Source organism: Erpetoichthys calabaricus, chromosome 17 (genome assembly GCF_900747795.2).
Source record: "Erpetoichthys calabaricus chromosome 17, fErpCal1.3, whole genome shotgun sequence".
Lineage (NCBI taxonomy): Eukaryota > Metazoa > Chordata > Cladistia > Polypteriformes > Polypteridae > Erpetoichthys > Erpetoichthys calabaricus.
In genome coordinates, this window is record NC_041410.2 from 76,275,407 (window position 1) to 76,300,409 (window position 25,003).

Consider the following 25,003-nt stretch of genomic DNA (forward strand, 5'->3'; position numbering starts at 1 on the left):
GTGTGGTTTTTGTTTAGATCAGGGGTCTGCAACCTTCACTATCAAAAGAGCCATTTTGCTCCCTCTTCCTCCAAAGAAAAATAGTCTGGAGCCGCAAAACATAACACAGCTTATAAACTTTTAAAAGTTTTAATCTTTTTTTAGATTTTACATGTTACAACCACGGAATACAACAAACAGAAGTGCAGTGTGCATGTGTAGGCCTACTTTGAAATAAATTTAACTGAACTCTGCAGGCCTATTTGAGTCCTTCCTATACCTGTATAAAATTAAAATAAAAACTAGCCCACTTTAATATAAATAAAACATTTAGCTGTAGCTTAGCAGCTTTAAAAAAGTAAACATAAAATTCCATTTCAGTGTGCTCTCATCCTCTTCAGGTTTCCCTCTCAGCCAGCAATCAACTGAAGCACCTGAACATACAAAAAAACCTACATCAGCTCCGGGTCTGAAATAAATGTGTTTTTTGTTTTTTTTTTAAATATTAGCCTATTAAATGCTATTGTTCTCACCTGTTTAATGTGACTTCTGTTTCTGAAGTTCGCTGCAGATCATCTCTAGCACTTTGAGCTACTTTTTGTATGAAAATGTGCTATATAAATAAATGTTGTTCTATGTCGGGGCTATACGATGTGACTTTGACCTTCACACAGGACTGCAGGCTCATGTGTGAGGTGGGAGAGATATTTGGACTTTATGAAGTTCATTCTTGAGAAAACTTGCTCACATAAGTATGTTGAGCCAAAGATGGACAGGACTCCAAATGCATATTTTTTCATGTTCATATATGTTTCGGGAATGGCACTCCATGTATTGAAAACAAGTTTGTCGGGTTTGGGGAGGTTTTCAATATCAGTCCATTTGTGCTCTTTAGCGAGAGTAGCCTTCTGACGGGCGACTTCTTCAAGATCCGCTGTCAGGCATTTGAACTTGGACACCCATAAATCTTTATCCGCTATGCGGCCAGTTCAATTTCTAGATCGGGCTTACTTACTCCTGTGAATGCGGATGTGTTCAGCAGGGATGGGTCGATGTCCAGGGAAGGAGAGAGTGTTTTTTTTCTTTCTGAACTCACTGAATCGTTCTCTAAATGCAGCTTGCATTGCAATAATTGTACGGTGGAAATAATCACAATTTATGTGAATGTTCACTGCTTTGAACTCTCTCAGGGAGGGGAAGTGAGAGAGTGTACCTTACTGTACATCTCTGGCAAACACTGTCATCATGCGCTCAAACACCAAAACATTTAAAGTCAGAGAATAGATGCTCTGATATTTTTATGAACGATTCTTTCATGTATTCTCCGTCTGTGAACGGCTTACCCCTCCTTACGATCTCTTGAGCTGCCACAAAACTAGCAGCTGTAGTTGATTGTGGAGAAGTGATCCACTTTTTGAAAGTATGTTTGCTCTGTTCAGCTTTCCATTGCAGTTCCGAAATTGCTCTCTTTCGCTCATCTTCACTTGGGTATTTTTCAGTGAATGCTGAGTGCTTGTTTCGAAAATGTCTTTCAACGTTACATTTTTTGTTGTTCGATAATTTATCGCCACATATTAAGCACACCGGTAAGCCAGCGTCGTTGGCGGTGAAGGCAAATGCTTCTGTCCACGCAGAATTAAACTCTCTGTTCTCTTCTGGGATTTTTCATTTTTGGGATTTATTCATGGTTAGTGCAGGGGTCGCACACTCCAGAAGCCACCTGCAGGTAAAGGCGAGGGCTATAGACGTAGATGTGACGCATATTTTAGTTGACAAATTATAAATAAAAATAAAAATTAAATGTTAAAGTGTATAACAGTAGTAGTAGTAAATAAACATTATATATATTACATATATTATATACAAATTAAATTAAGAAATTGCCGTTATTCATTTTCATGTTTTTTTTTTTTGTTTTTTTTGTCAAGGCCAAAAGGAGCCATTACAAGGAGGCTGAAGAGCCGCATGTGGCTCCAGAGCCGCGGGTTGCCGACCCCTGGTTTAGATGCTAGTTCTGTTTCTTTCTCAAATTGTAGTATTTTATGCTAAATGCAAAAAAACCAAATACATTACCAGAAAAAGCAGGTTAATGCAATAGAACTTGGTATTGACAATTTTTATTATATGGTCATGCTGCTAAGAATTTTTTTCCAAGCTGCATTGATCCAGTAAAGATTACTGCTGTTCCCTAGGTTTAATATATTATTTGTTTCTATACAATTAACTTTAAAAAATTCATGTTTATTTACAAATGTTAATTCTTTATATGCTTCAAAACTACATAGTCATAGTTTAAAGATTTCTAGTTAGAAATATATTTACTGCTGCTATGTGTTTAAAATAGTCCAATAGGAAAGTACTAACTGAGGTGCGATTTCTCATATGGTGAACTGTCTAATATTTTGAAGAGTAGAATTTTTAATAATTTCTTCTTTCTTTTCAAAGCAAGGGAAGCAGTGAAAAAAGGACATCAGCCATATCAGGTAATTTATGTTCTTGACACAAACTTTGCATATAATCACTGAAGTACATTTTTTTTTTTTAATTCTGAAAAGGAGTTAATGACATATTTCAAATGGAAATTAGTTGGCTTTAGTTTTCCTCCCAAAACAGTTTTTTTTTTTTTTTTTTTCCCAGTTACCATGCATCACAGGGAGAAATAGACTGCATGTGTCACGTTGATGTGCTGTTGAAAATACAGAGATTGTTATAGTGGTTACAATAAACATTCACTTCCATCGCAATTTCAAGCACACTCTGCATATTGTGTTATATCAGGCTTATGTTGGTTGCAGCACAGTGTAAGATGTGGATTCCTTATTTGCACTCCCACATATGCTGTATAATAATTGTAGTATTAACTCTGTAAAAAACTCCTGCTATTGGCACTTTTTACCTGAAAGACCTTTGCTTTGAATCACTCAGTAATTTTTTGAAAAAATTTTAAAATGCCAATCTCCATGAGTTTTTGTCTTCATTTTTTGTTGAGAAAGGCATAGCTGAGTGTTTGTTTGAGCTGATCAACTTTGTTTAATTCCTGGATATTGTTAAGTAAATTAAGTAAAATTATGCTTTTCCTATGTTGTCACAGAAGCTTTTTGCTCCTTTTGTTACAACATACATATGTAGCCAAAAAGCCATTTACTAATAAGTAACAAAAAAGATTACGTCTAACCTGAAGAAGGGGCCCGAGTTGCCTCGAAAGCTTGCATATTGTAATCTTTTTAGTTAGCCAATAAAAGGTGTCATTTTGCTTTGCTTTTCTCTACATTCATAATGGCTAACATGGTACAACACCCTAGTACTACTAATAAGAAACTGGAATTATTTGTTGTACTTATATAGCGAAGTTCTCTGAAGGCAATGTAATAGTAATAAATAACAGATCCTCCTAAGCACTTGAGGGAAAATCATTAACTTTTTGTAGTCGATATCAAATTTATCATCAGTTATGAAATAATTTTTCACATCTACAATACACCTTACACATGGTAAACTTGTGTGCTTGAGCTTTTATATTCTATATTTTACTTGAATAGTGCCTGTTGCTTATTGATTACTGTGACCCAGAAAGACTAGTGGGCAATGTCTGTCAGCCTTTTTTGTTTGCCTTGTCTTGGCATTGATCATGCTTTCAATGCATTATGTTTCATATAAATATCTAAACAAAATATTTTGTGTTTGTCACATCTAAAGCCTTTCAATAAAGTGTATGGAGTAAAGCTATACTCTCAGATATAGATGTGACAAAAGAGTGAACAAAAGTGTTTTTATTAAATTATTTATTTTCTTCAATGTAACTTTCAGGTGCTGGAGCTCCCCATTGTAGTACCACCAATGAATATTGAAGCTGGTATAGATCATAAAGACCAGAGAATAAAGGTGAGAGGTGCTATTGTCAATTTTGTGCTTACTGCTTAATTTTCCCTGAACTGGCAGTAAAATGCTAATTGGATAGCCTTTCGTGTTTAGGACCTTGAGTTAGAGAATGAAGATTTGAAAGGCAGACTAAGGAAATTTCATCAGGAGCAGCGAATTTTGCTTGATAAAGTTAATGGATTTCAACAACAGCTCAATCAGGTATTTCAGAACCTTTGTGTAGATGTGGTGTTTTTTTAATCAAAGGGACTTTAAGTGATTGTTGGAAATTAGTGGTTTTTAATTATTTGCTTAATTTTTATCACAGGAAAGAAAAACTGTTGAAGATCTTCAGAAAGAGGTTTGTAGATTAACATTTTTATATTGTATTTATTGTGTTTTGTAAAATAGAATGTATTAAGTGCTCTAGTTAATGTAGTTCAGAAAACTGTTATTACTATGTTGTTTATTAAGATGTCATGCAGTTTGTACAAGTATGACTACCAGTGGCATCTTACCAAATGCGAACCGTTTTACTCCAAGTATGGTAAAAGGCATATGGGTAAAAATTGATGGATGAAGCGGCCAGTCTTTTTGGTTTTCAGTTTAACATGATACAAAATTACAAATGCATTTTGTCGTTAAAATCTGTATTCCACCCTGAAATCGAGATAAATGTTCTAGGTTCGGATTTTTGATAGTGTTTCTGTTTAACATTACAGGGAACATGCTTGTTGATTAGATCATCAACAAAAAATAAATCTTCCATTTCCTATCACACTTTGCCAACCTATATCATGGTATAACTGTATTTAAGTTTCACAACAGTTGACTTTAAGAGATATAAGCAAAGTGTATTAACACTGATGCATGTAAAAACAGTATTGCCAAATACCTTGTAATAAATGCTAATTATGCAAAATAGTACCCACATTCAAAAGTTTTGTGTATCTTTTTTTTTTTTTTTTTTTTGAAGCGAGATCATTTAAAGGTACTCCTTTTGACAAAAGAGAAGGAAAATCTGAATGAAAATCAAAACAATATGGGGAGTGTAAAGGAGTCCTCAAAACGACATGAGGTGTGTGTTTATTTTATTTATTTATTTATTTATTTTTATTTTTTTTAAGTATATGATATAATAAAAAAATGTATTTTGTTTATTGATCTCATTTACTTTGTCTGTGCAGTCTTGAAGTTTGAACTGATTAACATTTTATATTGTATCTGGTCTGTCTTAATTTAATGTGACCCTTTATTTGTCATTAGTTAATTCCCAAAAAGCACTTAACGTAAGCACTGTAAGCCTAATCTGTTTTAAATGTCACGATAACTACTGCTAATGCTGAACAATGTTTGTTCTTGAGTAGAAGCTTTATTGTGAAAAAGTAAATAGATTAAAAAAAAATCTTTTTATAGACCATCTTCAAGTTTTGTTTGATAGTGTCAACAGTCTTATGTATTTTCAATAAACATTGACACACATTTACGCATATTTATTCTGCAGGTTATTTTTCTGTTTAATAAATATGCAGTTAGGAGTTTTCCCACTTAAGAGAATAAGTAAATAGGAAATAGTTACAAAAGGCAATAATTAAAAAATAATTATTAAATGTAGTGATTTGCAGTCAGGGTCTACAATTGGGTATTTTTATCATGATTGCAATAAGTACTCCTCTGTAGCTATTTCTACTTTAGATTTATTTAAGCAATATTTCAGCACTCTTCCGTGTTTAAAATTAAGTTACATGTCTGTATCTTTTCAAGGACTTGTTTTTTGTTTATTAGAGAGTTGGAGGATTAAAAGTAGTGCTTGGTGTTACATTTACCTATCAATTATGAAATTATTTTGTTTGTTTAGTGAAGTGGTGGCGGCTAAGGTCCTTGCTATGGTCATTCTCAATAGGATCCATGACCATTTGCTCACCTACCAGCAACTGGAGCAGTCTGGTTTTATGAGTAAAAAGTCTACCATTGACCTCATTCTGGCACTGAAAGTTCTCATTGAGTGCAAATATGAATATCGGCAGGAATTTCTTTGCAGCCTTTGTTGATTTTCATAAAATGTTCATTACAGTTGATCAAGCTGCCCTTTGGAACATCCCGAGACTTCGTTCGATTTTTCTCCAAAGTTGCTAGATGTCATGGCTGGCCTGTACGCTGGTACAGTGAATGCTGTGCAGAGTGTAGGCAAAACCTCTGCATTTTTCCCAGTTGATTCTGGGGTTTGTCAGGAGTGTGTTCTTGCTTCTAACCTGTTCAGTGCTTGCATGGACTGGTTGTTGGGCAGGGTTGTGGAATCCAGCAGCCCTGGGGCATCTGTTGATGAAGAAAGATTCACAGGTCTTGTCTTTGCCAATGATGCTGCGATATTTACGGATTCAATGGAAGCCTGATCTGGGCTCTCAAGTGACTGAGTGAGCAGTCTGGACTTCTGAGCGTCCTGGATAAAACAACTAGATCCAGGCCTTTAATGACCTCTTGGGCACAGCCATCAACAGTGTGTCTGTTTGCAGAGAGAGTGTCGACCATGTCAAGAGGTTTACTTACCTCAACAGTGACATTCATGTGTCTCGTGACTCTTCCTATGAAGTCAGCAGACGGATTGAGAGAGCATGGGGGGTCATGAGGTCACTGGAAAAAGAGTGTGTTAGTGTTCCCGATATCTTTGCAAAAGGATGAAGTTCCAAGTCTTCAGAGTCCTGGTGCTTCCTTTTTTGCTATATGGTTACAAGATATGGAGGCTATCGAGTGACTGGAGATGAAGACTGGACTCCTTCAGTACCGTGTCTCTTCAGAGAATTCTTGGGTACCACTGGTTTGACTTTGTGTCAAACAAACAGTTGCTCACGGACTCCCGAATGAGGCGCATTACCTGCATTCTGAAGGTGCATCGCTTAATGTCACTACACCATGTGGGTTGCCAACCATGATCCCGAGCTGTTTCGTTGTGTGGTGGGTATGGCAATGTGCTGTACCAGTGCATGGTACCCAGTCTGACCTTTAAAATGGAAATTTATGGGTGTTCACATTGTGAGAGTACTTTACAACTGGTGTTTTACATACAGTTGTCATAATTACATTTAAATAAGGCACATTCAAGTTTTATGTAACTTTACGGTTTCAGTTTTTCTCTCCATATATTTTGGTGTACATTGTGTTCTTTCAGAGACTCAACAGTAAGTTTAAGATAATGATGAAAATGCAAAAGAGAAACTCCGTACAAACTTTTCCTAAAACTTTTTATTACATATTTTCATTGCTTTGGCAGGATTAGTCGCAGTTGCTTCACACTACAATTAAATATGAATAGTAGTAGTCTCATTTTTAGATAAAAAAAAACAAAACCTTTATATATTAATACTGCTTTTTTTTATTTATTTTTTTTAGGAGGATCTAAGTGTTCAATCAGGTGTCAGAGGTTAGTATTCTATTTTTTCTTGTGCTCTTTTTACCTGACAAATGGTGGATTATTTTAGCTATAAACTGCTAAATTTACAGCTAGGTTCAAGGTTCTTTATTTGCCATTTGTGCATAAAACCAACAGTCAAAGCACATTGGAATTCTTGTGCAGAGCTCTGTCCAAGTCATAGTAAAACATAAAAAAAAAACTTTAAAAAGTTAAACAATATAATAAATAATATAGATTATACCAGCACTATACAGAAAGGTGGTAATATCTACACCAAAAAATACAATATATTGTAGGTATTGCACAGTTAAAATATTTTACATTTACATGACAAGTGAAGTGAGGTAGTGTGAGGTTATTGCACATATTCAATAAATTTTGTTTTGCCATCAGTCTGACTGTGGCGGGGGAAAAAGCTATTGAAAAACCTTGTTTTGTGAGGGATGATGCTGTCCGCTCTGCTGTGTCTCAGGTTGTACATACAGTTTTTGTGTCTGAACAGATAGTGAGCTGGATGGAGTGAGTCCCTGATAATTCCCTCTGCTCTTTTCCAACAACGATGTGTGTACATAAAGTCCATGGAAGGAAGTTTTGTCCCTATGATCCTCTCCGCAGTCTTTATGACTCTTTGCAAAGCCTTCCTCTCTGCCTGTGTGGTGTTCCCATACCAGACGGTGATACCTGCAGTGAGAATACTCTATCAGTCCTCTGTAGGCCTGGGTGAGAAGGCGACGGTTCAGGCCAGCTTTCCTGAGCAACCTAATAAAATATAGCCTTTGCTGGGCTTTTTTTTACTGTGGCTGTGGTGTTAAGAGCTCAGGTCTGATGTAACCTGCAATCCCAGGAATCTGTGGCTGTCGGCCCTCTCCACCTCAGTCCCTTTGATGATAAGATGCTGTAGAGGAGGAGGATTCTTCCTGAAGTCCAATATTATTTCTTTGGTCTTGTTTATGTTGAGGATGAGGTCATTCTCCTCTCAGTAGACAAGAATGTTGTTTACCAGGGTCCTGTACCCTGACTCGATACCACCATCTTGGGGCTCATCAAGGGGGGGGGGGTACATCAGCGTATTTAATGACGATGGTGTTGTCCTAGGTGGAGACACAGTCCTAAGTGTACAGAGTGAAAAGTTTGGGGCTAAGGCAACAGACCTGTGGGGATCCTGTCCCAACTGTGAGCTCAGCAGACACCCGTCCTCCCATTCTCACCACCTGTGGTCTATCTGTCAAGAAGTCCAGGATCCAGTTGCATGTGGGAGTTGGGATGCCGAGGGCCGTCAACTTCTTGATCAGTTTTCCCGGGCGGATAGTATTGAAAGCAGAACTGTAGTCCAGGAAAGACATCCTGGCATACGTTCTGCTACTTTCCAGATGTTGCAGAATGTGATGTAGGGCTATTGCTACTGTATCATCCAATGATTGATTGGGGTGGTAGGAAAACTGGAGGGGGTCAACAGTGTCCGGGACCATATGGTTGATGTGCGTGAGAACCAATTTTTCTTGACATTTCATAGCGACTGGTGTGAGTGCCACTGGCCTGAAGTCGTTTAGAGTAGATGTGTCCGATCTTTTTGGGACTGGTATAATGGTGGAGGATTTAAATATACAGGGGACTAACTACTGCCTGGGGTAATGACAGGTTGATGATGTCAGCATACACACCAATTAATTGTTCCCCACAGTCCTTCAAAACTCTGGGAAGAACTCCATCGGGTCCCACAGCCTTGTGGGGGTTCACCTTCTTCAGGGCTTTAAGGACCTGTGTGTGTGTCACCTGAAAGTCCGTGTCCGTGGGGTCACAGGGGGGCTTTGAGGGTGTCTGTATTCAGCCTGTCGAACCTTGCATAGAAGGTGTTAAGGCTGTCTGGAAAGGTGACATCTCGGAGATCTGTAGTTGTTGTTGTTCTCCTGTAGTTTGTGACAGATTGAATTCCCCGCCACATGCTGTGCGTGTTGTGGTTAAGGTAATAGCCTTCAAGTTTTTGTGAGTGAGCCCTTTTTGCTGCTCTGATAGACTTCTGCAGCTCATACCAGGTTCTCTTATACTCCACTTGATATTCTGACTTGAAGGCCTCCTGCCGCTTCCTGATTTTCTGTTTTATATCCCCATTAAATACAAAACATAAATTTACATAAATAATTATTATGCATTATATGTTAGATTCTCTCTGTTTATTGGTATATTGCATTAACGTAAAGATAAACCTTCATTAGTCAGATTTTCTGTTAATAAAGTCTGCCTTAAAGTAATAGAATTTCATTCACAACTTACATAATTACATCATAATTTTTTTTAAGGAAAATGTGTGTATGTTGTGTTAAATGAATGTTGGGCATAATATTTTGGTGAACTAATATTTGTTCATTTTTAAAGAGTAGGCATAAAAGTTGTGACGCTATTGGATGAAAGACAGTATAATAAAAGAAAACATTGACATATTAAGTTGATGATGGGCATCTTCAGGGAACTAAGCAATGAACATTTTTTCACTTTCACAATTTAATGCGGCTGTGGGGCTACCATTTAACGTATGAAAGAGAGTCACAGTGTACAAAGGGCAGCTCCTCAGCACTTTGGCCTAATTAAAAAAGATATTAATGCCAAACGTTCAGCACATAATCACTTTTCTTTTCTAATACTACTTTGTTGTATGATTTCGTCAGGTAGTTTTTATCACTTATTTAGCTCAAGTATATAATATTATTTTACATCAAAACATATGGCCAAAAAAAAGATTTTTTTTGTTTCACTAGAGACCATTAGACTATCACTATGCGTATTTTTTCTCTTTATGATGAAACTTGCATGGCTGCAATATACAACTATTCCATTTACCTTCACATTGTACATGCACCCATTTCAGAAATGCAAATCTTAAATTGCAACTCTTTTTAGTATGGTGTGCTGATGCGCAATTTAAACATATAAGTTGTAAATGTGTCGTAGTAGCTTAAAATGTTTGCTATTGGATGAATTCATTTTTTAAGTATCATAGCAGATAACCAGCGAGCACTTTCCAGCCTTTTTATGTATCTGCATGCTTTCTTAATGTGATTATAACCTACTATTTCAAGACTCGTGTAGTTAAAAGACTGATGGTATCATTTTACTTAAACTACTTACTTAAACTAAGTGGATGGAAAAAAAACATTCTTCATTTACCTGTTATATATTTTATAGTATAATGATATATAGAAATATTGTGCCAACATTTTCATAACAAATCATGATTGAGGTCACAAATTCATTATAATCATTTTCCTCAGAACTGAAAAAAAATGTATTCTTTCTAGACTACTTTCTTTCATAAAATGAGTACAAGTATGCTCTGAAATTACATTCAGCAAAAAGGTCAAGCTTAACACTTTCAAGGCAGTTGTTGACATTAAAAAGTAGAAAGCTACCACCATTGTTAATATTTGATAAAAGATGCTTAGAGTGTATTGTTAATGTATCTACTGAATAACAGAAAGATAAACAAAGCAGAATTTTTCCTTACAATATGGCATCAAATACTGGCCATCACTATAATAAAAGAAATACTTTGCAAAAGAAGTTTTGTATATTATTGATGACTTGGATTCTTGGATTATGCTCCAAAATAATCTGTGCCATCAGAGGCAAATTTTGAGCTACCAGAAGACACAGAAGGAAATAAGGAGACTACCGCATAATTATGCCCAAGTGTGACAGAGAGCAGGATCATCATTATTCTGGTGTTTTTTTCTTTTTTTGTGCTCCCATAACCAACAAATTTCATTTGTACACATCTTGCAAGAGGTGATTTTATCACCAGATGTAAAGTTGAAATGATTCTCCGCTTTTGATTTCTTTTGTTATTCAACACTTCAAACCATATACACCCTTTGTCTCAGGGATAGCTCAAAATATGATTAACATTACTCTTGGTCAGTGAGGTGACATATGTAATACATAAGGTAACTAACCGAGAACAGTATGTGTTAGCAACTGTTTTTATCATCAGTTTTACCTTGACAGATACAAGTCTGTATTAAGTGTAAGATGTAGTTCATGAAGAGCAGCACATATTTTATTCAATGGCATTTTGTAATGGCATGCATTCATTAATTGGACAAGTGTGTGGAAAAATGTATTTTTAATTATTATTATTTTTTTAATTTATCAAGTTAGCTGCAGATTTGGAAGTTGTTACATTCCCTACAAAAGTTGATTTATATTACTGTATGATTACTGAAGAATCTAATATCTCTTAGTACAATTTCTGTTTTATTTCAATTTCTAGGAAAGGATCTACTCAAGAAGCAATCTAAAAGTTTTGATGCTATGCAGGTAAAACTCCTGCTCCTTCTACAGCTCTGTACATTTTATTTTTCAGTTTATGCTCCAACAACCATTGCATGCTGTGACTTTATTTTTATTTGTTAAAGATGTTACGAAGCTCTAGTGGTGTTACAGATCTATTACTATTTATTTTGGAATGTAAAATATTTAAATGACTTATTTATATAAACATATAGTATATTAATACACAATGTTACTAATTAAAGTAATAGAAACAGACTTACTTAACCTCTAACACTGATTAAATCTATATGCTGTGCATTTATTTATTGGTTGCCAAACTCTGGTAGAAAAATACTGGATTGACGTTTATTATTTTGTAATAATATATAGCATATTATTTTAACTATTATAATGAGATTTTGGGTGGCACGGTGGCGCAGTGGGTAGCACTGCTGCCTCGCAGTTGGGAGACCTGGGGACCCGGGTTCGCTTCCCGGGTCCTCCCTGCGTGGAGTTTGCATGTTCTCCCCGTGTCTGCGTGGGTTTCCTCCGGGCACTCCGGTTTCCTCCCACAGTCCAAAGACATGCAGGTTAGGTGGATTGGCGTTTCTAAATTGGCCCTAGTGTGTGCTTGGTGTGTGGGTGTGTTTGTGTGTGTCCTGCGGTGGGTTGGCACCCTGCCCGGGATTGGTTCCTGCCTTGTGCCCTGTGTTGGCTGGGATTGGCTCCAGCAGACCCCCGTGACCCTGTGTCCGGATTCAGCGGGTTGGAAAATGGATGGATGGATGGATCTTCTTTGTACAGACTAGTGCAGACAGAAGAAAATGTACTAGCAAAAAAGAGTGACAATCAGTGAATGATATGATAGACTAGCTGTTTCCTAGTTTTTCTGCTGTAAAAGTTTATAGACACTCAGAAATATCATGTTTTTTATAGAATTTTTTTAATAAGGTACCATTAAATTGAGGTTAAAATATAAGCAAGATATTACTAATGTTGCAAGGGCCTATTACTGCTGGATCATATACTGATTTATAATTTGTCTGCAAAGCCCTTTTTTCTGTAGCCATTATTCTACTCCATTGCCCTAATTTTCAAGTACCAATTTCTATTAAAGAAATAAAATTTTCTGGGTTATTCCAAACTTGAATGCTAGTGTACACCCTCATTTTGTTTTGAGCTCGCCAGTTATGGTCTATTTCTTATTTGTAAGAAATAAAATTGGAAACTTTTATGTCATTCTTTCAAGTCAGCTGAAGTTAGCTTTGATTTCAACACTTCACTATGTTTTCAGTTCACAAATTTAATTTCTTCATTTCAGCTGTCACCGTCCCGCTCAATGTCTAGACCTCTGGAATTGTCTACGCCATTTCAAGCAATTCAAAACGAAAATGAAACTATTAGAAAGGATATGGAGTTGTTGAGAAAACGGTGTGAAGCTATGAATGAAGAAATAATGAGACTGAAGAATGACCTACTCCACAAGACACAGGAATGTAAATGTCTTTCAGACCAATGTGAGCTGACGAAACGAGATTCTGACAAACAAGTGAAGGAAATGGAAGATGCCCTAAATGATGTGCAAAAGAGGATGATGGATTCTGAGTTGAAAGTGAAGCAGCTGCAAGCCCATGTTGTTGTGGTGAAAGAGCATCTGAACAGTCAAGTGGTTGAAGACCTTAAAGCACAGCTGCAGGAGGTTAAGACGAAATATGAAGGTGCTTCAGCAGAGGTGGGGAGATTGAGGAATCACCTGAAAACAAGTGAGAAGGCATTGGAAGAGTACAGGAAAAGTGAAGGAAACTTGGTGGAAGATATGGATCGAATGCAGAAAGAATTAAATCAGGCGAAAAAGGAAAAGGATGAAGCAAGTGTTAAAGTTATGGATATGGAAAGTCAACTTAAAATTAGTGGAGCACGGCTAGCAGGATCAGTACCGCTAGAAAAGTTTGACAACATGAAAAATCTACTTACAAATGCAGTGGTTGAAAAAGAAAGACAATTTGTAGAGCTAAAGGAAGATTATGACAGAATGCAAGATGAATTTGCTGAACTGCAAAAGGAGTGCAACAAGCAACGTTTGAGAGCTACTGAATATGTGAAGGTGGAAGAGTATGATAGGTTGAAGGCCACAATGGAGGAGCAAAGTGGAGAACTAAAAAGAAAGTTGTCAGAAGTCACTGCCAAAAGTCAGTTGCTAATAAAAGAAGTAGAGCAGAACCATCAGGAAAGTGAAAGTCTGAAACAAAAGCTACAGAACTGGGCCAACAAGGTTCAAGTCCAATATGTGCCTTTAAAGATCCATGAGGAGCTAAAGAGTTCATTAAGCTCCACAATCAATGATCTTGGTCAGAGGCTTGCTGAAGCAGAACAGAATCGGGTAAAGGAAAAAAATGAATTAGAAAAGCTCATGTCAGAAAAAGTCATGTTACAGGAGAATGTGTCCAACTTGCAAGCACAGTACATTCACCCTCAAAAGTTTAAATTAGAAGTCACCTCGCTTTCATCCCTGAATGAGGCTCTCAAGAAGCAACTTGGGGAACAACAACAGAGATGCAGTGACAAAGACAAGGAACTAGATGTAATTAGGATTGAAAACTCTGAGCTAAAACAAAGTATAAAAGAGGAGTATGTTACTATTAAAGAGCATAATGAAAGTAAGAATTTGCTCATTGGTTCTTTGGATGAAGCTAAAAGAGAGTATTATTACTTGGAGAAGAAGCATAATGACATAAACAAATTTCTTGGAGAGATAAAAGACGAAAATATATCATTGAGAAAAAAGACAGAGAATTTGAATATAGAATTAGTACAGAGTCAAGTTAACTTGAAAGATCTAGAAAAGGTAAATGCAGATCTCAAGGACAAGATGTCAAGCATGTACTCCAAAGTCACTGAGACTGAGATGAACTACAAGAACTCTCAGGATGAAGTCTTGAGGCTTCACAAAGAGATTGAGGCACAGAAAAAAGAGCTTGACACAATTCAAGTTGCCATTCAGTCTAAATTTGTTCCATTGAGTATGCTGAAAGAAAAAGAGGTGTCCTTTGATACTTCTCTGAAAGATATAAGTGATCAGTTATCGGTATCAATGGAGCAAAGCAAGACCATAGCAGAAAAATGTAAAGTGTTACAAGATGAAAATGACAGGCTAAAAGCTGAGTTACAAGTTGCACAAGAAAGGATAGAGACTGAATATATTTCAAAAGAAAAGTATCAAGAGGTTCAACACCTTCACCATGAAAGTAGAGAGGAACTCGTCAAGAAGCTCAACAATGTGACTGAGCAGTGGAAGGAACTATCTCTTCAGAAGGAGGAACTAAAGAAGGAGAAAGACAGATTCAGATTAGAGGTTAACTCCTTGCAGCAGGAGATGCAAAATAAACACGTGTTATTAGAGAAGTCTGATGTGATACAGCTGTCTTATGAGGGCACCATCAAGATGTTGGAAGGAAAAGTAAAGGAGAGGGAAAATGCTTACTCACAGGAGGTGCAAAAAGTGGCAGTACTACAGAAGGAACTAGAGTGCCAGCGTTCTTCTTCTGTGATGCTGGCAGAGAATATGCAAGTCAAAGAAAAGCTAGAAGGGGAGGTAGAAAATCTGATTGGGGCTTTAGAAAAGGAGAAGCAAAAAAAAGCTGAAATGATGGAAGAGATTAGCTCTTTGCAGACCAAGCTTCTAAATCTTAGCAAGGCATCTCAGAATAAGGACAGCAGAAATGATAGCCAAATTTCAGACTTAAGAACTACACAGAGTATGTTGGAGGCACAAGTTATAAAACTCAGTGAGCAGTTGTCTCATCTCACTAAGCAACATCAAGAGTTGTCTCTGGAGGCCTTGCATGCAAGAAGTGAGGAACAGAATGCAAAGTCTGAGAATACCATTTTAATAGCAAAAAAACTTTCCATTGAGCAAGAGATCAAAGACTGGAAGGAAAAGTATGACAAGTCTTTGGAAACAATTGGAAACCTGCAGGTGCAAATTCAGAATTCGACAGAGCAGACAGAAGCCAAGAATCAAAAGGTATGATGCATTTTTAGGAACTGTAGCATAGTGTCATAATCAGAAATAAGATGCTACATTCATGTGCCAAATAGTAATTCTTTCACCCCAACAGGCTTGTGTGCAGTAGTGTTTGGGGTTGATTCCTGCTTTGTGCCTCATCTTGCCAGGATAGGCTTTGGCTACCTGTTACCCTAAAATTGATGTTCACATGTTCAGTTAAAATCCCTACCCTCTTGAATTTATTATTACTCTCAATTTCTGGGTCAGAATTTTTCCTTTTGTATAATTTGTATGCACATTAATCTGGTGTAGTGTCACTTGATTTGCTTCAAGTAAGAGTTCAGTTGAATTGCTGAATCATGACCAGCAAACTTGAAGATATTTACATATCTATTGTACATATTGATCATCCCAGTAGAGATAAAAAAAAAAAAACAAAAACAAAACTGCACTTTGTCAGAGAATATACATAGGTTGATGGAACTAACTTCAGACCCCATCACATTCTGCACAATTTGTTGTGTTTTAGTTTTTATTACTAATGGACACATTTGCTTTTTTTTCTATTTTGCCATCATTCTACATTTGAGAACCCATAATAACAAAGTTACATTTCTTTTCATAAAGATTTGAAAATGTATTAAAATAGGTTGCTTGAAATTTTTGCATGTTTATCAAAGATGAAAAAGTGAAATATTCTATTGACACAAGTATTCAGATCCATTGCTCTGACTCTTGAAATTTCGCTCAAGAGCATCCCATTCTACTGATCTTGCATTGAGACATTTTAAGTCCATCTGTGGTCAATTCAGTTGAATGGACATAAGGAAATGCACACAGCTGTATATACAGTCGTAGGTTCCATAGTTGTGAAAAAATCAAACCATGAGGTTAAAGAAATTTCTTGCAGAGCGTAGAAGACAGGATTGTGGTGGGACACAGATCAGGGGACTACAGACAATTTCTTCATCATAGAAATTTTCCAACTGCAACACTCTACTTGGGCTGGGAGCATGTGCTGATTTTATAGCTCGTTCCCACACCCACCACATAACAAACCACCCAGATTGGGACCCATGTGCTGCCGTGCACTGATATGGTCTTTATGGTAAAAACGCATGAAAGCCCACTTGGAGTTTGTTAAAAGGTACATAATGAAGACTGAGACACTGATAAACAAGATTTTTTGGTCTGATGAAACCAAGCTTGAATTGTTTGGCCTCAGTTTTTAGCATCACATGCGTAGGAAACCAGGCACTGCTCATCTCCTACACAGTACAATTCTATGGGTGAAGCATGGTGGTGGCTGCATTATCCTGTGGGACTGTTCTTCAGTAGAAGTGACAGGGAAGACTTGTCACAGTCGAGGGAAAAGCTGTACAGAGGAAAAATACATGTCCTTGTATACTCAGTGTTCGAGCAGATACACCTTTGTTTATATTCACCCCAGAGGCAAACAGAAAGGGCCCTCAAAGTTGAGAGAAGTTCAGACAGACATCCTTTAATGGGCACTATCTGGGAGAGACAATTTTCAGATTAAAAAAAAAACAACCACCACCAAATAGCAGCTATCCCAACACTTGACAGACAACTTTCAGGAAAGCTCAAAAAAATCTAACTTTATACCTTTAGTGCTACATTAAGCCTAGGTGTTTATCAGCCCTGTGTCCAGTTTGCTTCAGCAGGCCTTTCTTTGATGCCTCTGCTAGGAGCAAGACAGTCAACTCTTTAAGCTGATAAACAGTTCTAAGTTACATACACTAAATCTCTGAATCTTTACCCTTATAATACTTCATGTGCCAGGCTGCCAGTGGTGGGGAGACTCCACAAAAAACTCCAGATATTGAGGATAATTTGTGCTTACTTTGTAAACTGAAGAAAATTCTTGGGTCTTCAATGGAGGTCTTATGATGAATAGGTTATCCTTCCACAGATGCTTACAATTAATAATTCTGGACATTTATTGTCATTTTAAAGATTGAAAATGTTCTATGCTATTTTGTCTGGCTCTATTTTGTCTTGGTTTGCCTTCCTTTGCAGAGGCAAAGAGGGATCAGCAAGGACACTCCAGGGAGACCACTACACTTTTAATTCTTAACTCAAATCTTGTTGTCACTCTTAGCTCAAACATTACAAGGGTTTCACACAGTTGATATACCTTTTCACACAATATAAAGCATTGCTTATTTTCTCTTGCTTTGGTCACGTCTTATTGATCATTAATTTTTATTACTGTTTACTCCCACATTAAAAAGTTACATGGTGACAGTAATATTGTTTATAGGGGTTAGACATAAAAAGCATATCACTCTGGCAGAACATGTAAAGGTGTTTTGAGAAGGGACATGGTAGGACTGTAAATAAAAAATCTGAAGAAATAGAAATGTCCAGATAATTCATAGACTTTAAAATAAATGGGATCAAATGTTTACTACAGAAACATCAGTTTGATTTCAAATGCATCAGTGATAACTTTTAAGGTGTTTGAAAGAATTTTTGTTTTTATTTGTTAAAATGTATTTTGAACTTGCAAAGTTTAGGCACAAAAAAGACACTATTGTTAGTAAAGAATTTAATGCAGGAGGAAGGTAAACGTTCAAAATAAGATTTGTTCATTTGCTGTGCAGATATTTATGGACTAAATGAGAAAAGGGTAAAAGAAGTATTAATGAAAGTAAGACTCTTCCAAAAACGTCTAATTGAGAGGAACACTGCACGGCTTGAAACTTTTCTGCATACCCAAGTGTGTGCCATAGTGGCTGACCCAAGAAAGGGAAATCTTAGTTCCCAAGAGTGTGTGAAGTAGGAGCACGGTGAATATCAAAATACATATGAATAAAAATGGACAAAGACCATTTATTAGTGATACCATATATTTGTGCTAATGATTAGTTTGTGTTATGGCAGTGAACTAGGAAAGTGATTATATAATGGTGATTTTGGTGATGGTCTTGATTGCTGGCTATAGTATGCTTTCTTGTTTCAGACAAAGGGTGAACACATAATTTAATGTTTTCACTAATAAGTCAAAATCATAATACCTAAGGATGTACTTAATGAAAGGTAGGACTCCCAAGATCATTACAACAGATGGGCTATGTGTAGCAACTGAAAGAAAAAATGTTAATAGGGTCATTGAAAGTGGATGCTTTGAAAGTGCCTGTAAAAGTGACTCGTCTTGATAAGCTGTGCAGTATGGATGTGTAACTTGTATAAAAAGTGACCTAATATTAGCCAAAATCAAAACATTAAAAAGTGATTCTCCTGACTGATATTATTTATAATCCACTTAATTTTACTGCCATCACATTGACTTTCTTTTTGTAATATATGCAATATACTGAACTAGATTTAAATCCAGTGATCCTTCATCCATCTTAGATAAAGAAGCTAAAGATTTGTTATACAAAAGCATATTGGGCAAGAATGCAAAGTTCCCATTTTGATGGCGCAGTGGTTCTGGTAAAATATACTGTACCTCTGTCTTTCTGAATTTTAAGAGTAAATTGTTTTCTTATAAAACAGAAGGATAAATTTGAGTAATGGAGTTGTATATGATACAGCATAATCTGAGAACATTCTATTTGACTGGCATAATATTAGAAAGTGGTACATAAGGTTTAGTCTCAGAAATCTGAATATTTTTTTTTTGTTTTTTTGTTTTGTTTAGATCACTGAGCTCCTCACTGATGTGGAAAGGCTGAAGCAAGCTCTAAATGGCCTTTCTCAGCTCACGTACACAGGTGGCACTCCACCCAAGCGCCAATTCCAACAGGTAGACGTTCTCCAAGCCCAGATTAAGAGCCTGCAGCAGCAACTGGATGTAAGTACAATAATCATAAAATACCTGAACATCTGAAAGAGAATTTAAATCTAAATGTCACTGTAAACTGGAAGCTGATCCAATGAAATGTTTAATGGTATTGGTGTTGTTATTAGTTTAGCAGGTTGTCTTATTTTGCATTGACAGCAGAACTACCCACAAACATTTGGTTTTTTTAAAACAAGTACAGTTAGATATTGTTAGCAGCTCTTCTGTAACTTTTAATTGTTTATTGTGTGGTCTTGTAACAGTTCTAGAATTGTTAGGAAAATTAGGCTCTGAGTTTCATGATTTTCTAGCTAATTTCAGTACTACTTCATAATGTGGGCATTGTATCCTACAAAATGCTAACACTGCTTCCATTGTAGGGAACACAGTAAAATTAAAACGTATAAAATTTTAAAATATACTTTATCAGGATCATTGTCAGCAATAGCTGCATTAGACCATCTTCTTGGAAAGTATATACTGCTGTGAAAGATGCCCCGGACACAGACAGACACCAAGACATCCAGATGTCCAAAACACGCACTTTTATTTTAGTCCTGTACAACACACAGCCACAATGATCTCACAAGGCTCAGTCCTTTTTTTACTTCTCCTTTACTTCACTGCCACCTCCACTCCTCTCTCGCAAGCTCCATCCTCTTCCACCCGACTCTGGCTGACCCAGTGGAGTGAGGCAGCCCCCTTTATACTGCACCTGGAAGTGCCCAGGGTTCTTCCTAATTTACATCCTGCAGCACTTCCGGGTGTTGTGGAACTGCTGTATGCCAAGACTCCAGAGCTGTCCAGGCGCCCCCTAGCGGTGGCCATGGACCCCCACAAGGTTGAGCTTCCCAGCTCCTTATCCATGGCTATCCAGGAGTGCTGCCCTCTTGTGCCCCAGTGAAGATATTTCCCCTCTACCGGTCCTTACCTTCTCTAGGCGTCCCGCCGCAGCAAGGTCCCTGGTCGTCTGCCACATTGCATACTGTAATCTTTGTTATAAGATGACACCTGTCATCCATTATGTAACCGCACTGTGTGTTCCCATTGAAATCTTCTTGTACCCCAGGTGAAGTTAGGCATACGACATGGGAGTCCCGTCCACCTTTAAAAATGTTTGGTTAGTTCAGAAATGGCAACACTGTGTACCAGGCAAAACAAGGTTCATTCACAGAGACAGTAGGGAGAACGAGATCCAAAAAATACGAATGGAAATAATTAATTATTTATACAAAGTCTGGCCAGAATGTTGGAGTGTATGTTTGGGAACTGAGCAAGGACATTTTTTTTGTCATTTTTATTGAAATGGTTAGGCATCTATCATTTATATGTTTGCCATTTTAGACATATTTTTAGAGGTGTTTTCACTTCAATTTCATAATTCCAAATGTTAGATATTGTATGCAGTATTTTGCAAACTTAATTCAGTTCTCTCATCAATTTGGGTTATAAGAAAACCAAGACTGGTGTTTTGTAGCTAAATAAAATGGGCATTTTTTTTTAGACATCATGCAAGAGTGGAATTTTATTTTTCTATTTCATTTGCTTTGTAATTTAAATGGCCATCAGTATATGATGAAGAAAATACATTTACATTTTTAAATGGAGTGGTGGGGGGGTGGGGCTAGTGACATGAAAAGTCAGTGTTGTCGGCCCACTTGTATCAAAGGACTCTTTCCTGAATTACTTCAATTCATAGCATTGGTCACACTCTGCTTTCAGTATGGAAGACTTTTTATGCATTCATTTTTTTATAGCCAGTGAATCTTGTGTAATTTTTATGTATTCCTTGTTTTTTAATGCCAGGAATATAATCACTCTCATTATTCACCATAGCTAACCTAGGCCTTGTTAGAATATTAAGCCTGTAAAATATACTGAATCTTTTGTTTAAATGAAACATACACAGACTGTCCACTTGAGGGCAGTGTTGCATAGGGTCTAAAAAGTTAAACATTTCAACTTTTGAATCTTTCTCAGCATACAAACCTATACGCATCCCCTCACTTCACCTGTGATAATTCATTTCTAGTTTACTTTTCCCTGTTTTTCCACTGAGATTAGTTGATCACAGGTTGTTAACTTACAATAGCAAAACTATTCCATATTTGGACACAGCGGTTTCCAAGTGTAACATCCTAAATGTGATATAAGACCATGTACCTTTCAAGCTTTAGAATTTGTAAATCATTCACTGTTTGTTTTAAATAAAAATACATTTTAAGCATTTCATTGGCAGTATTTTAGCTTTTCATAATGTCACCACAGTTTAAGTGAAACTAATAAAACTAGACATGATGATAACTGAATTTATAAACTTTGGCATGTTGTTGTAGACCAATGATTCCTGAGGTGATACATCAGCGTCATATTCTGGCTATACAGCTGCTGGTGTAAAAGGGGTTTTTCTATGTGATTTTGATGTTGAAAACATGAAACTGATTTAGCCCTAAAACACTGAAGGATCCAATAAATATTAAAAAAATTTTTTGGCCATGTTGTTCTAGGCGGCACGGTGGCGCAGTGGGTACCGCTGCTGCCTCGCAGTTGGGAGACCTGGGGGACCTGGGTTCGCTTCCCGGGTCCTCCCTGCGTGGAGTTTGCATGTTCTCCTCGTGTCTGCGCGGGTTTCCTCCCACAGTCCAAAGACATGCTGGTTAGGTGGATTGGCGATTCTAAATTGGCCCTAGTGTGTGCTTGGTGTGTGGGTGTGTTTGTGTGTGTCCTGCGGTGGGTTGGCATCCTGCCCGGGATTGGTTCCTGCCTTGTGCCCTGTGTTGGCTGGGATTGGGTCCAGCAGACCCCCGTGACCCTGTGTTCGGATTCAGCGGGTTGGAAAATGGATAGATGGATGTTATTCTAATGTCTATTCTTTTTCTCTTTAGGATGCAGAGAGGAGACACACAGAGGTGGTTTCAATTTATCGTACACACCTGCTCAGTGCAGCACAGGTACTTTTTAATGCTAGAATTAAAATTATAATCGCCATTCCTTTGTTTTATTGTAAACTTTTTGCCGTGATGGTGTCTCACATTTAGGGATACTTCTTGGGGATTACTAGATATGTGCAGTGAAGCACCAAGATGCACCATCATATTTCAAACATTGCAGATCTATAACAGGAGTACTGTAATTTAGTTTGAAATAGCCCATGTGATTTTAGATCTTCCCATTTTTTTGGGAGTCTTATCAAATTATAATTCAAGTGCTTTCTGGCCTAATTTGAAGAAAGGAGGAGGAAAAAATGTGCAAAGACAGAAATATAAACACATGTATTTCAGTGGCTAAACTGCTTTCCTGTCAATTACATTTCCTTTTTCTTTCACAGGGCCACATGGATGAAGATGTGCAAAATGCTTTGCTACAGATTATCCGAATGAGGCAAAATTTTGTTTGCTAGTCTGAATGAGAGAGTTGATGTTATTCCACTGCAACTCACTTCTACCCTGTTCCTTCTAAAAAATATTTGGAATTTGGGAGAGTGTACCCTTTTGAAAATTTTAAATTATCAAAGATTGACAAAATTAATATCTCACAAGTTGTGAAAAACCATATACACTTGGCAATGAATTAGAGGGATAGGGTTGAGCTGGAAAGCAAGCTGGTTGGCTGCCTGCTGGAAACAAGGGAGCCACCATATCATCAAAGGCTGGGCCTTCGTAGTCACCCTCTCTCGCAAGATAACAGTTTGGCTGGCCAAGCTGACTCTTAATGAAATTAGTTTCAGTTAGGGTCTTTACTTTGTAGATGAGAGCAAGTGAGTTCTCTATGATTTAGTTTTATTGGTATTTTTTTTTTCAATAGTACATGTTATACATTTGATTTAAACACAATGGCAATGCTGTTCAGCAGGACTGGAACAGGTTAATAAAACTGTTTATTGTTATTATCCATATAAAGAGGTTACTGGCTGCCATAAGAACTTCAGAGTTGTGTGTGTTTGTGTGTGCGTATGTGTGTGTTCAAGTGTGAGAGTATGATACCATGCATTAGTACATGCTACTTATTATGCAGGTAGAAAATTAGATTGTTTTTAAAAGCAGCTGTTCAGTAACTTGTTTTGTAACTTACTAATATTAAGTTTGTTTATAAACTTGGTAATACTATAAATCCAAATGCATATAAGTATATGCTTTTATATTTTATACAATTGTTCCTAAGAGCTGGTTTTAGTTTGCATGCACCAGCTATTAGCAACAGGTATGTCAGGTTTATCATATTATCATCAATAGTTTTCTCAAATAATGTTCCATCTGTTGTTTTCTTTAATATTGAAGTCCCCTGTTTCAGATTAGTTGAGCCCACTGTAATAAATGAGACTTGTATCTTCTGTCATGTCTCTTTTTCAGCTATCCGCCGGTTTACTGTTTTGTATGATAGACAGCTCTAAACTCACTGTATCCAAATGTTCATCAAATAAAGTGACACAATTGTTGTACTTCAGTCCAGTGTTATAATAACCTCTTCAGCTTGATTGGTTTGGATTTACTGTCTGTGCTTATAAAATAGATCTTTCTTTTAATATTTTTAGTGGGGTTTTAACTTGATGCCTAGCATGACTAGGTGAGTTATTCACTGTGAAAAATTATATGTAGTCTGCAGCATTAGGATTGAATGTTTCATAATAATTCTTAGTTACACTCCTCTTTAAAGCCTGCCTAATAAGACAAGATTTCCGGAGCAAACAAAAAAGAAATCTAACTTGGAGTTGTAAGAGTAATAGAAAATCATGTAATTTTATTTACAAAACCTTGTTATAGAAAGTAATTCCAATTTTATCTCTGTTATGAAAGTTTCATATTTCACCTGTTATTTTAGCCATTATAACTTGTAGTATACTTCATGAAGGTTATTCACTGTAGAGGCTTTGGTTTTTAACAATTATAAATTATGTTTTCTGTTACATGCCTGGGATGAACTAGACATCAGATCTGAAAAGTAAGAAGGGTCTATAAGTATTTGGACAGTGACACAATTGTCATAATTTTGGCTCTGTACACTTCCACAGTGGATTTGAAACAAACCTATCAAGATTTTATAGACTTTCAGCTTTAATTCAATGCATCCAACAAAAACATTGTATGCACTGTTCATTAAAGGCCGTCATTTTTATACATGGTACCCCTATTTTCAGTGGCTCAAAAGTATTTGGACAAACTGTAAATATAATGATCATTTTCAACATTTGGTTGAAAATCCTATTCAATCAATACCTGCCTGAAGTCTGGAACCCATGGCCATCTCCAAGTGCTGGGTTTCCACACTCCTGATGCTTTGCCAGGTCTTTATTGCAGTTGGACTTTCTGCCTTCAGTTTTGTCCTCAGCAATTGAAATGCACATCTAATTGGGTTGAGGTCAGTTGATTGATTTGGTCATTTAAGAATATTCCACTTCTTTGCCTTGAAAAGCACTTGGTTTGCTTTCGCAGTATGTTATTATCCATCTGTAGTGTGAAGCATTGTCCTATCAGTTTTGCAGCATTTGGTTGAATCTGAGTAGATAGTATAGCCCTATACTCTTCAGAATTCATCCTGCTACTTCTGCCAGCAGTCATATCATAAATAAATACCAGAGACAGACTTCCATTCGCAGCCATGCATGATCATGCCATAAAACTGCCTCCACTATGTTTCACAAATGATGTGGTCTTCAACAGATCATGAGCTGTTTCTT

At 36.9% G+C, this 25,003-nt stretch overlaps 1 protein-coding gene across 2 annotated transcripts in view; it reads left to right on the forward strand.

Annotated features, from left to right (window-relative positions):
- Nucleotides 1-23,772, forward strand: part of uacab (uveal autoantigen with coiled-coil domains and ankyrin repeats b) — a 104,867-nt gene extending 81,095 nt beyond the window's left edge. For both annotated transcript variants that reach the window (XM_028822526.2, XM_028822527.2), the window contains exons 9-19: nt 2,425-2,462; nt 3,787-3,861; nt 3,952-4,059; nt 4,166-4,198; nt 4,814-4,915; nt 7,225-7,255; nt 11,511-11,557; nt 12,834-15,536; nt 19,189-19,341; nt 22,215-22,280; nt 22,658-23,772. In XM_028822526.2, coding sequence (XP_028678359.2) covers nt 2,425-2,462; nt 3,787-3,861; nt 3,952-4,059; nt 4,166-4,198; nt 4,814-4,915; nt 7,225-7,255; nt 11,511-11,557; nt 12,834-15,536; nt 19,189-19,341; nt 22,215-22,280; nt 22,658-22,729 — 3,428 coding nt within the window. In that variant the 3' untranslated portion in view covers nt 22,730-23,772. The remainder of the gene's footprint in view (nt 1-2,424; nt 2,463-3,786; nt 3,862-3,951; nt 4,060-4,165; nt 4,199-4,813; nt 4,916-7,224; nt 7,256-11,510; nt 11,558-12,833; nt 15,537-19,188; nt 19,342-22,214; nt 22,281-22,657) is intronic.
- The last annotated feature ends 1,231 nt before the right edge of the window (nt 23,773-25,003 follow it).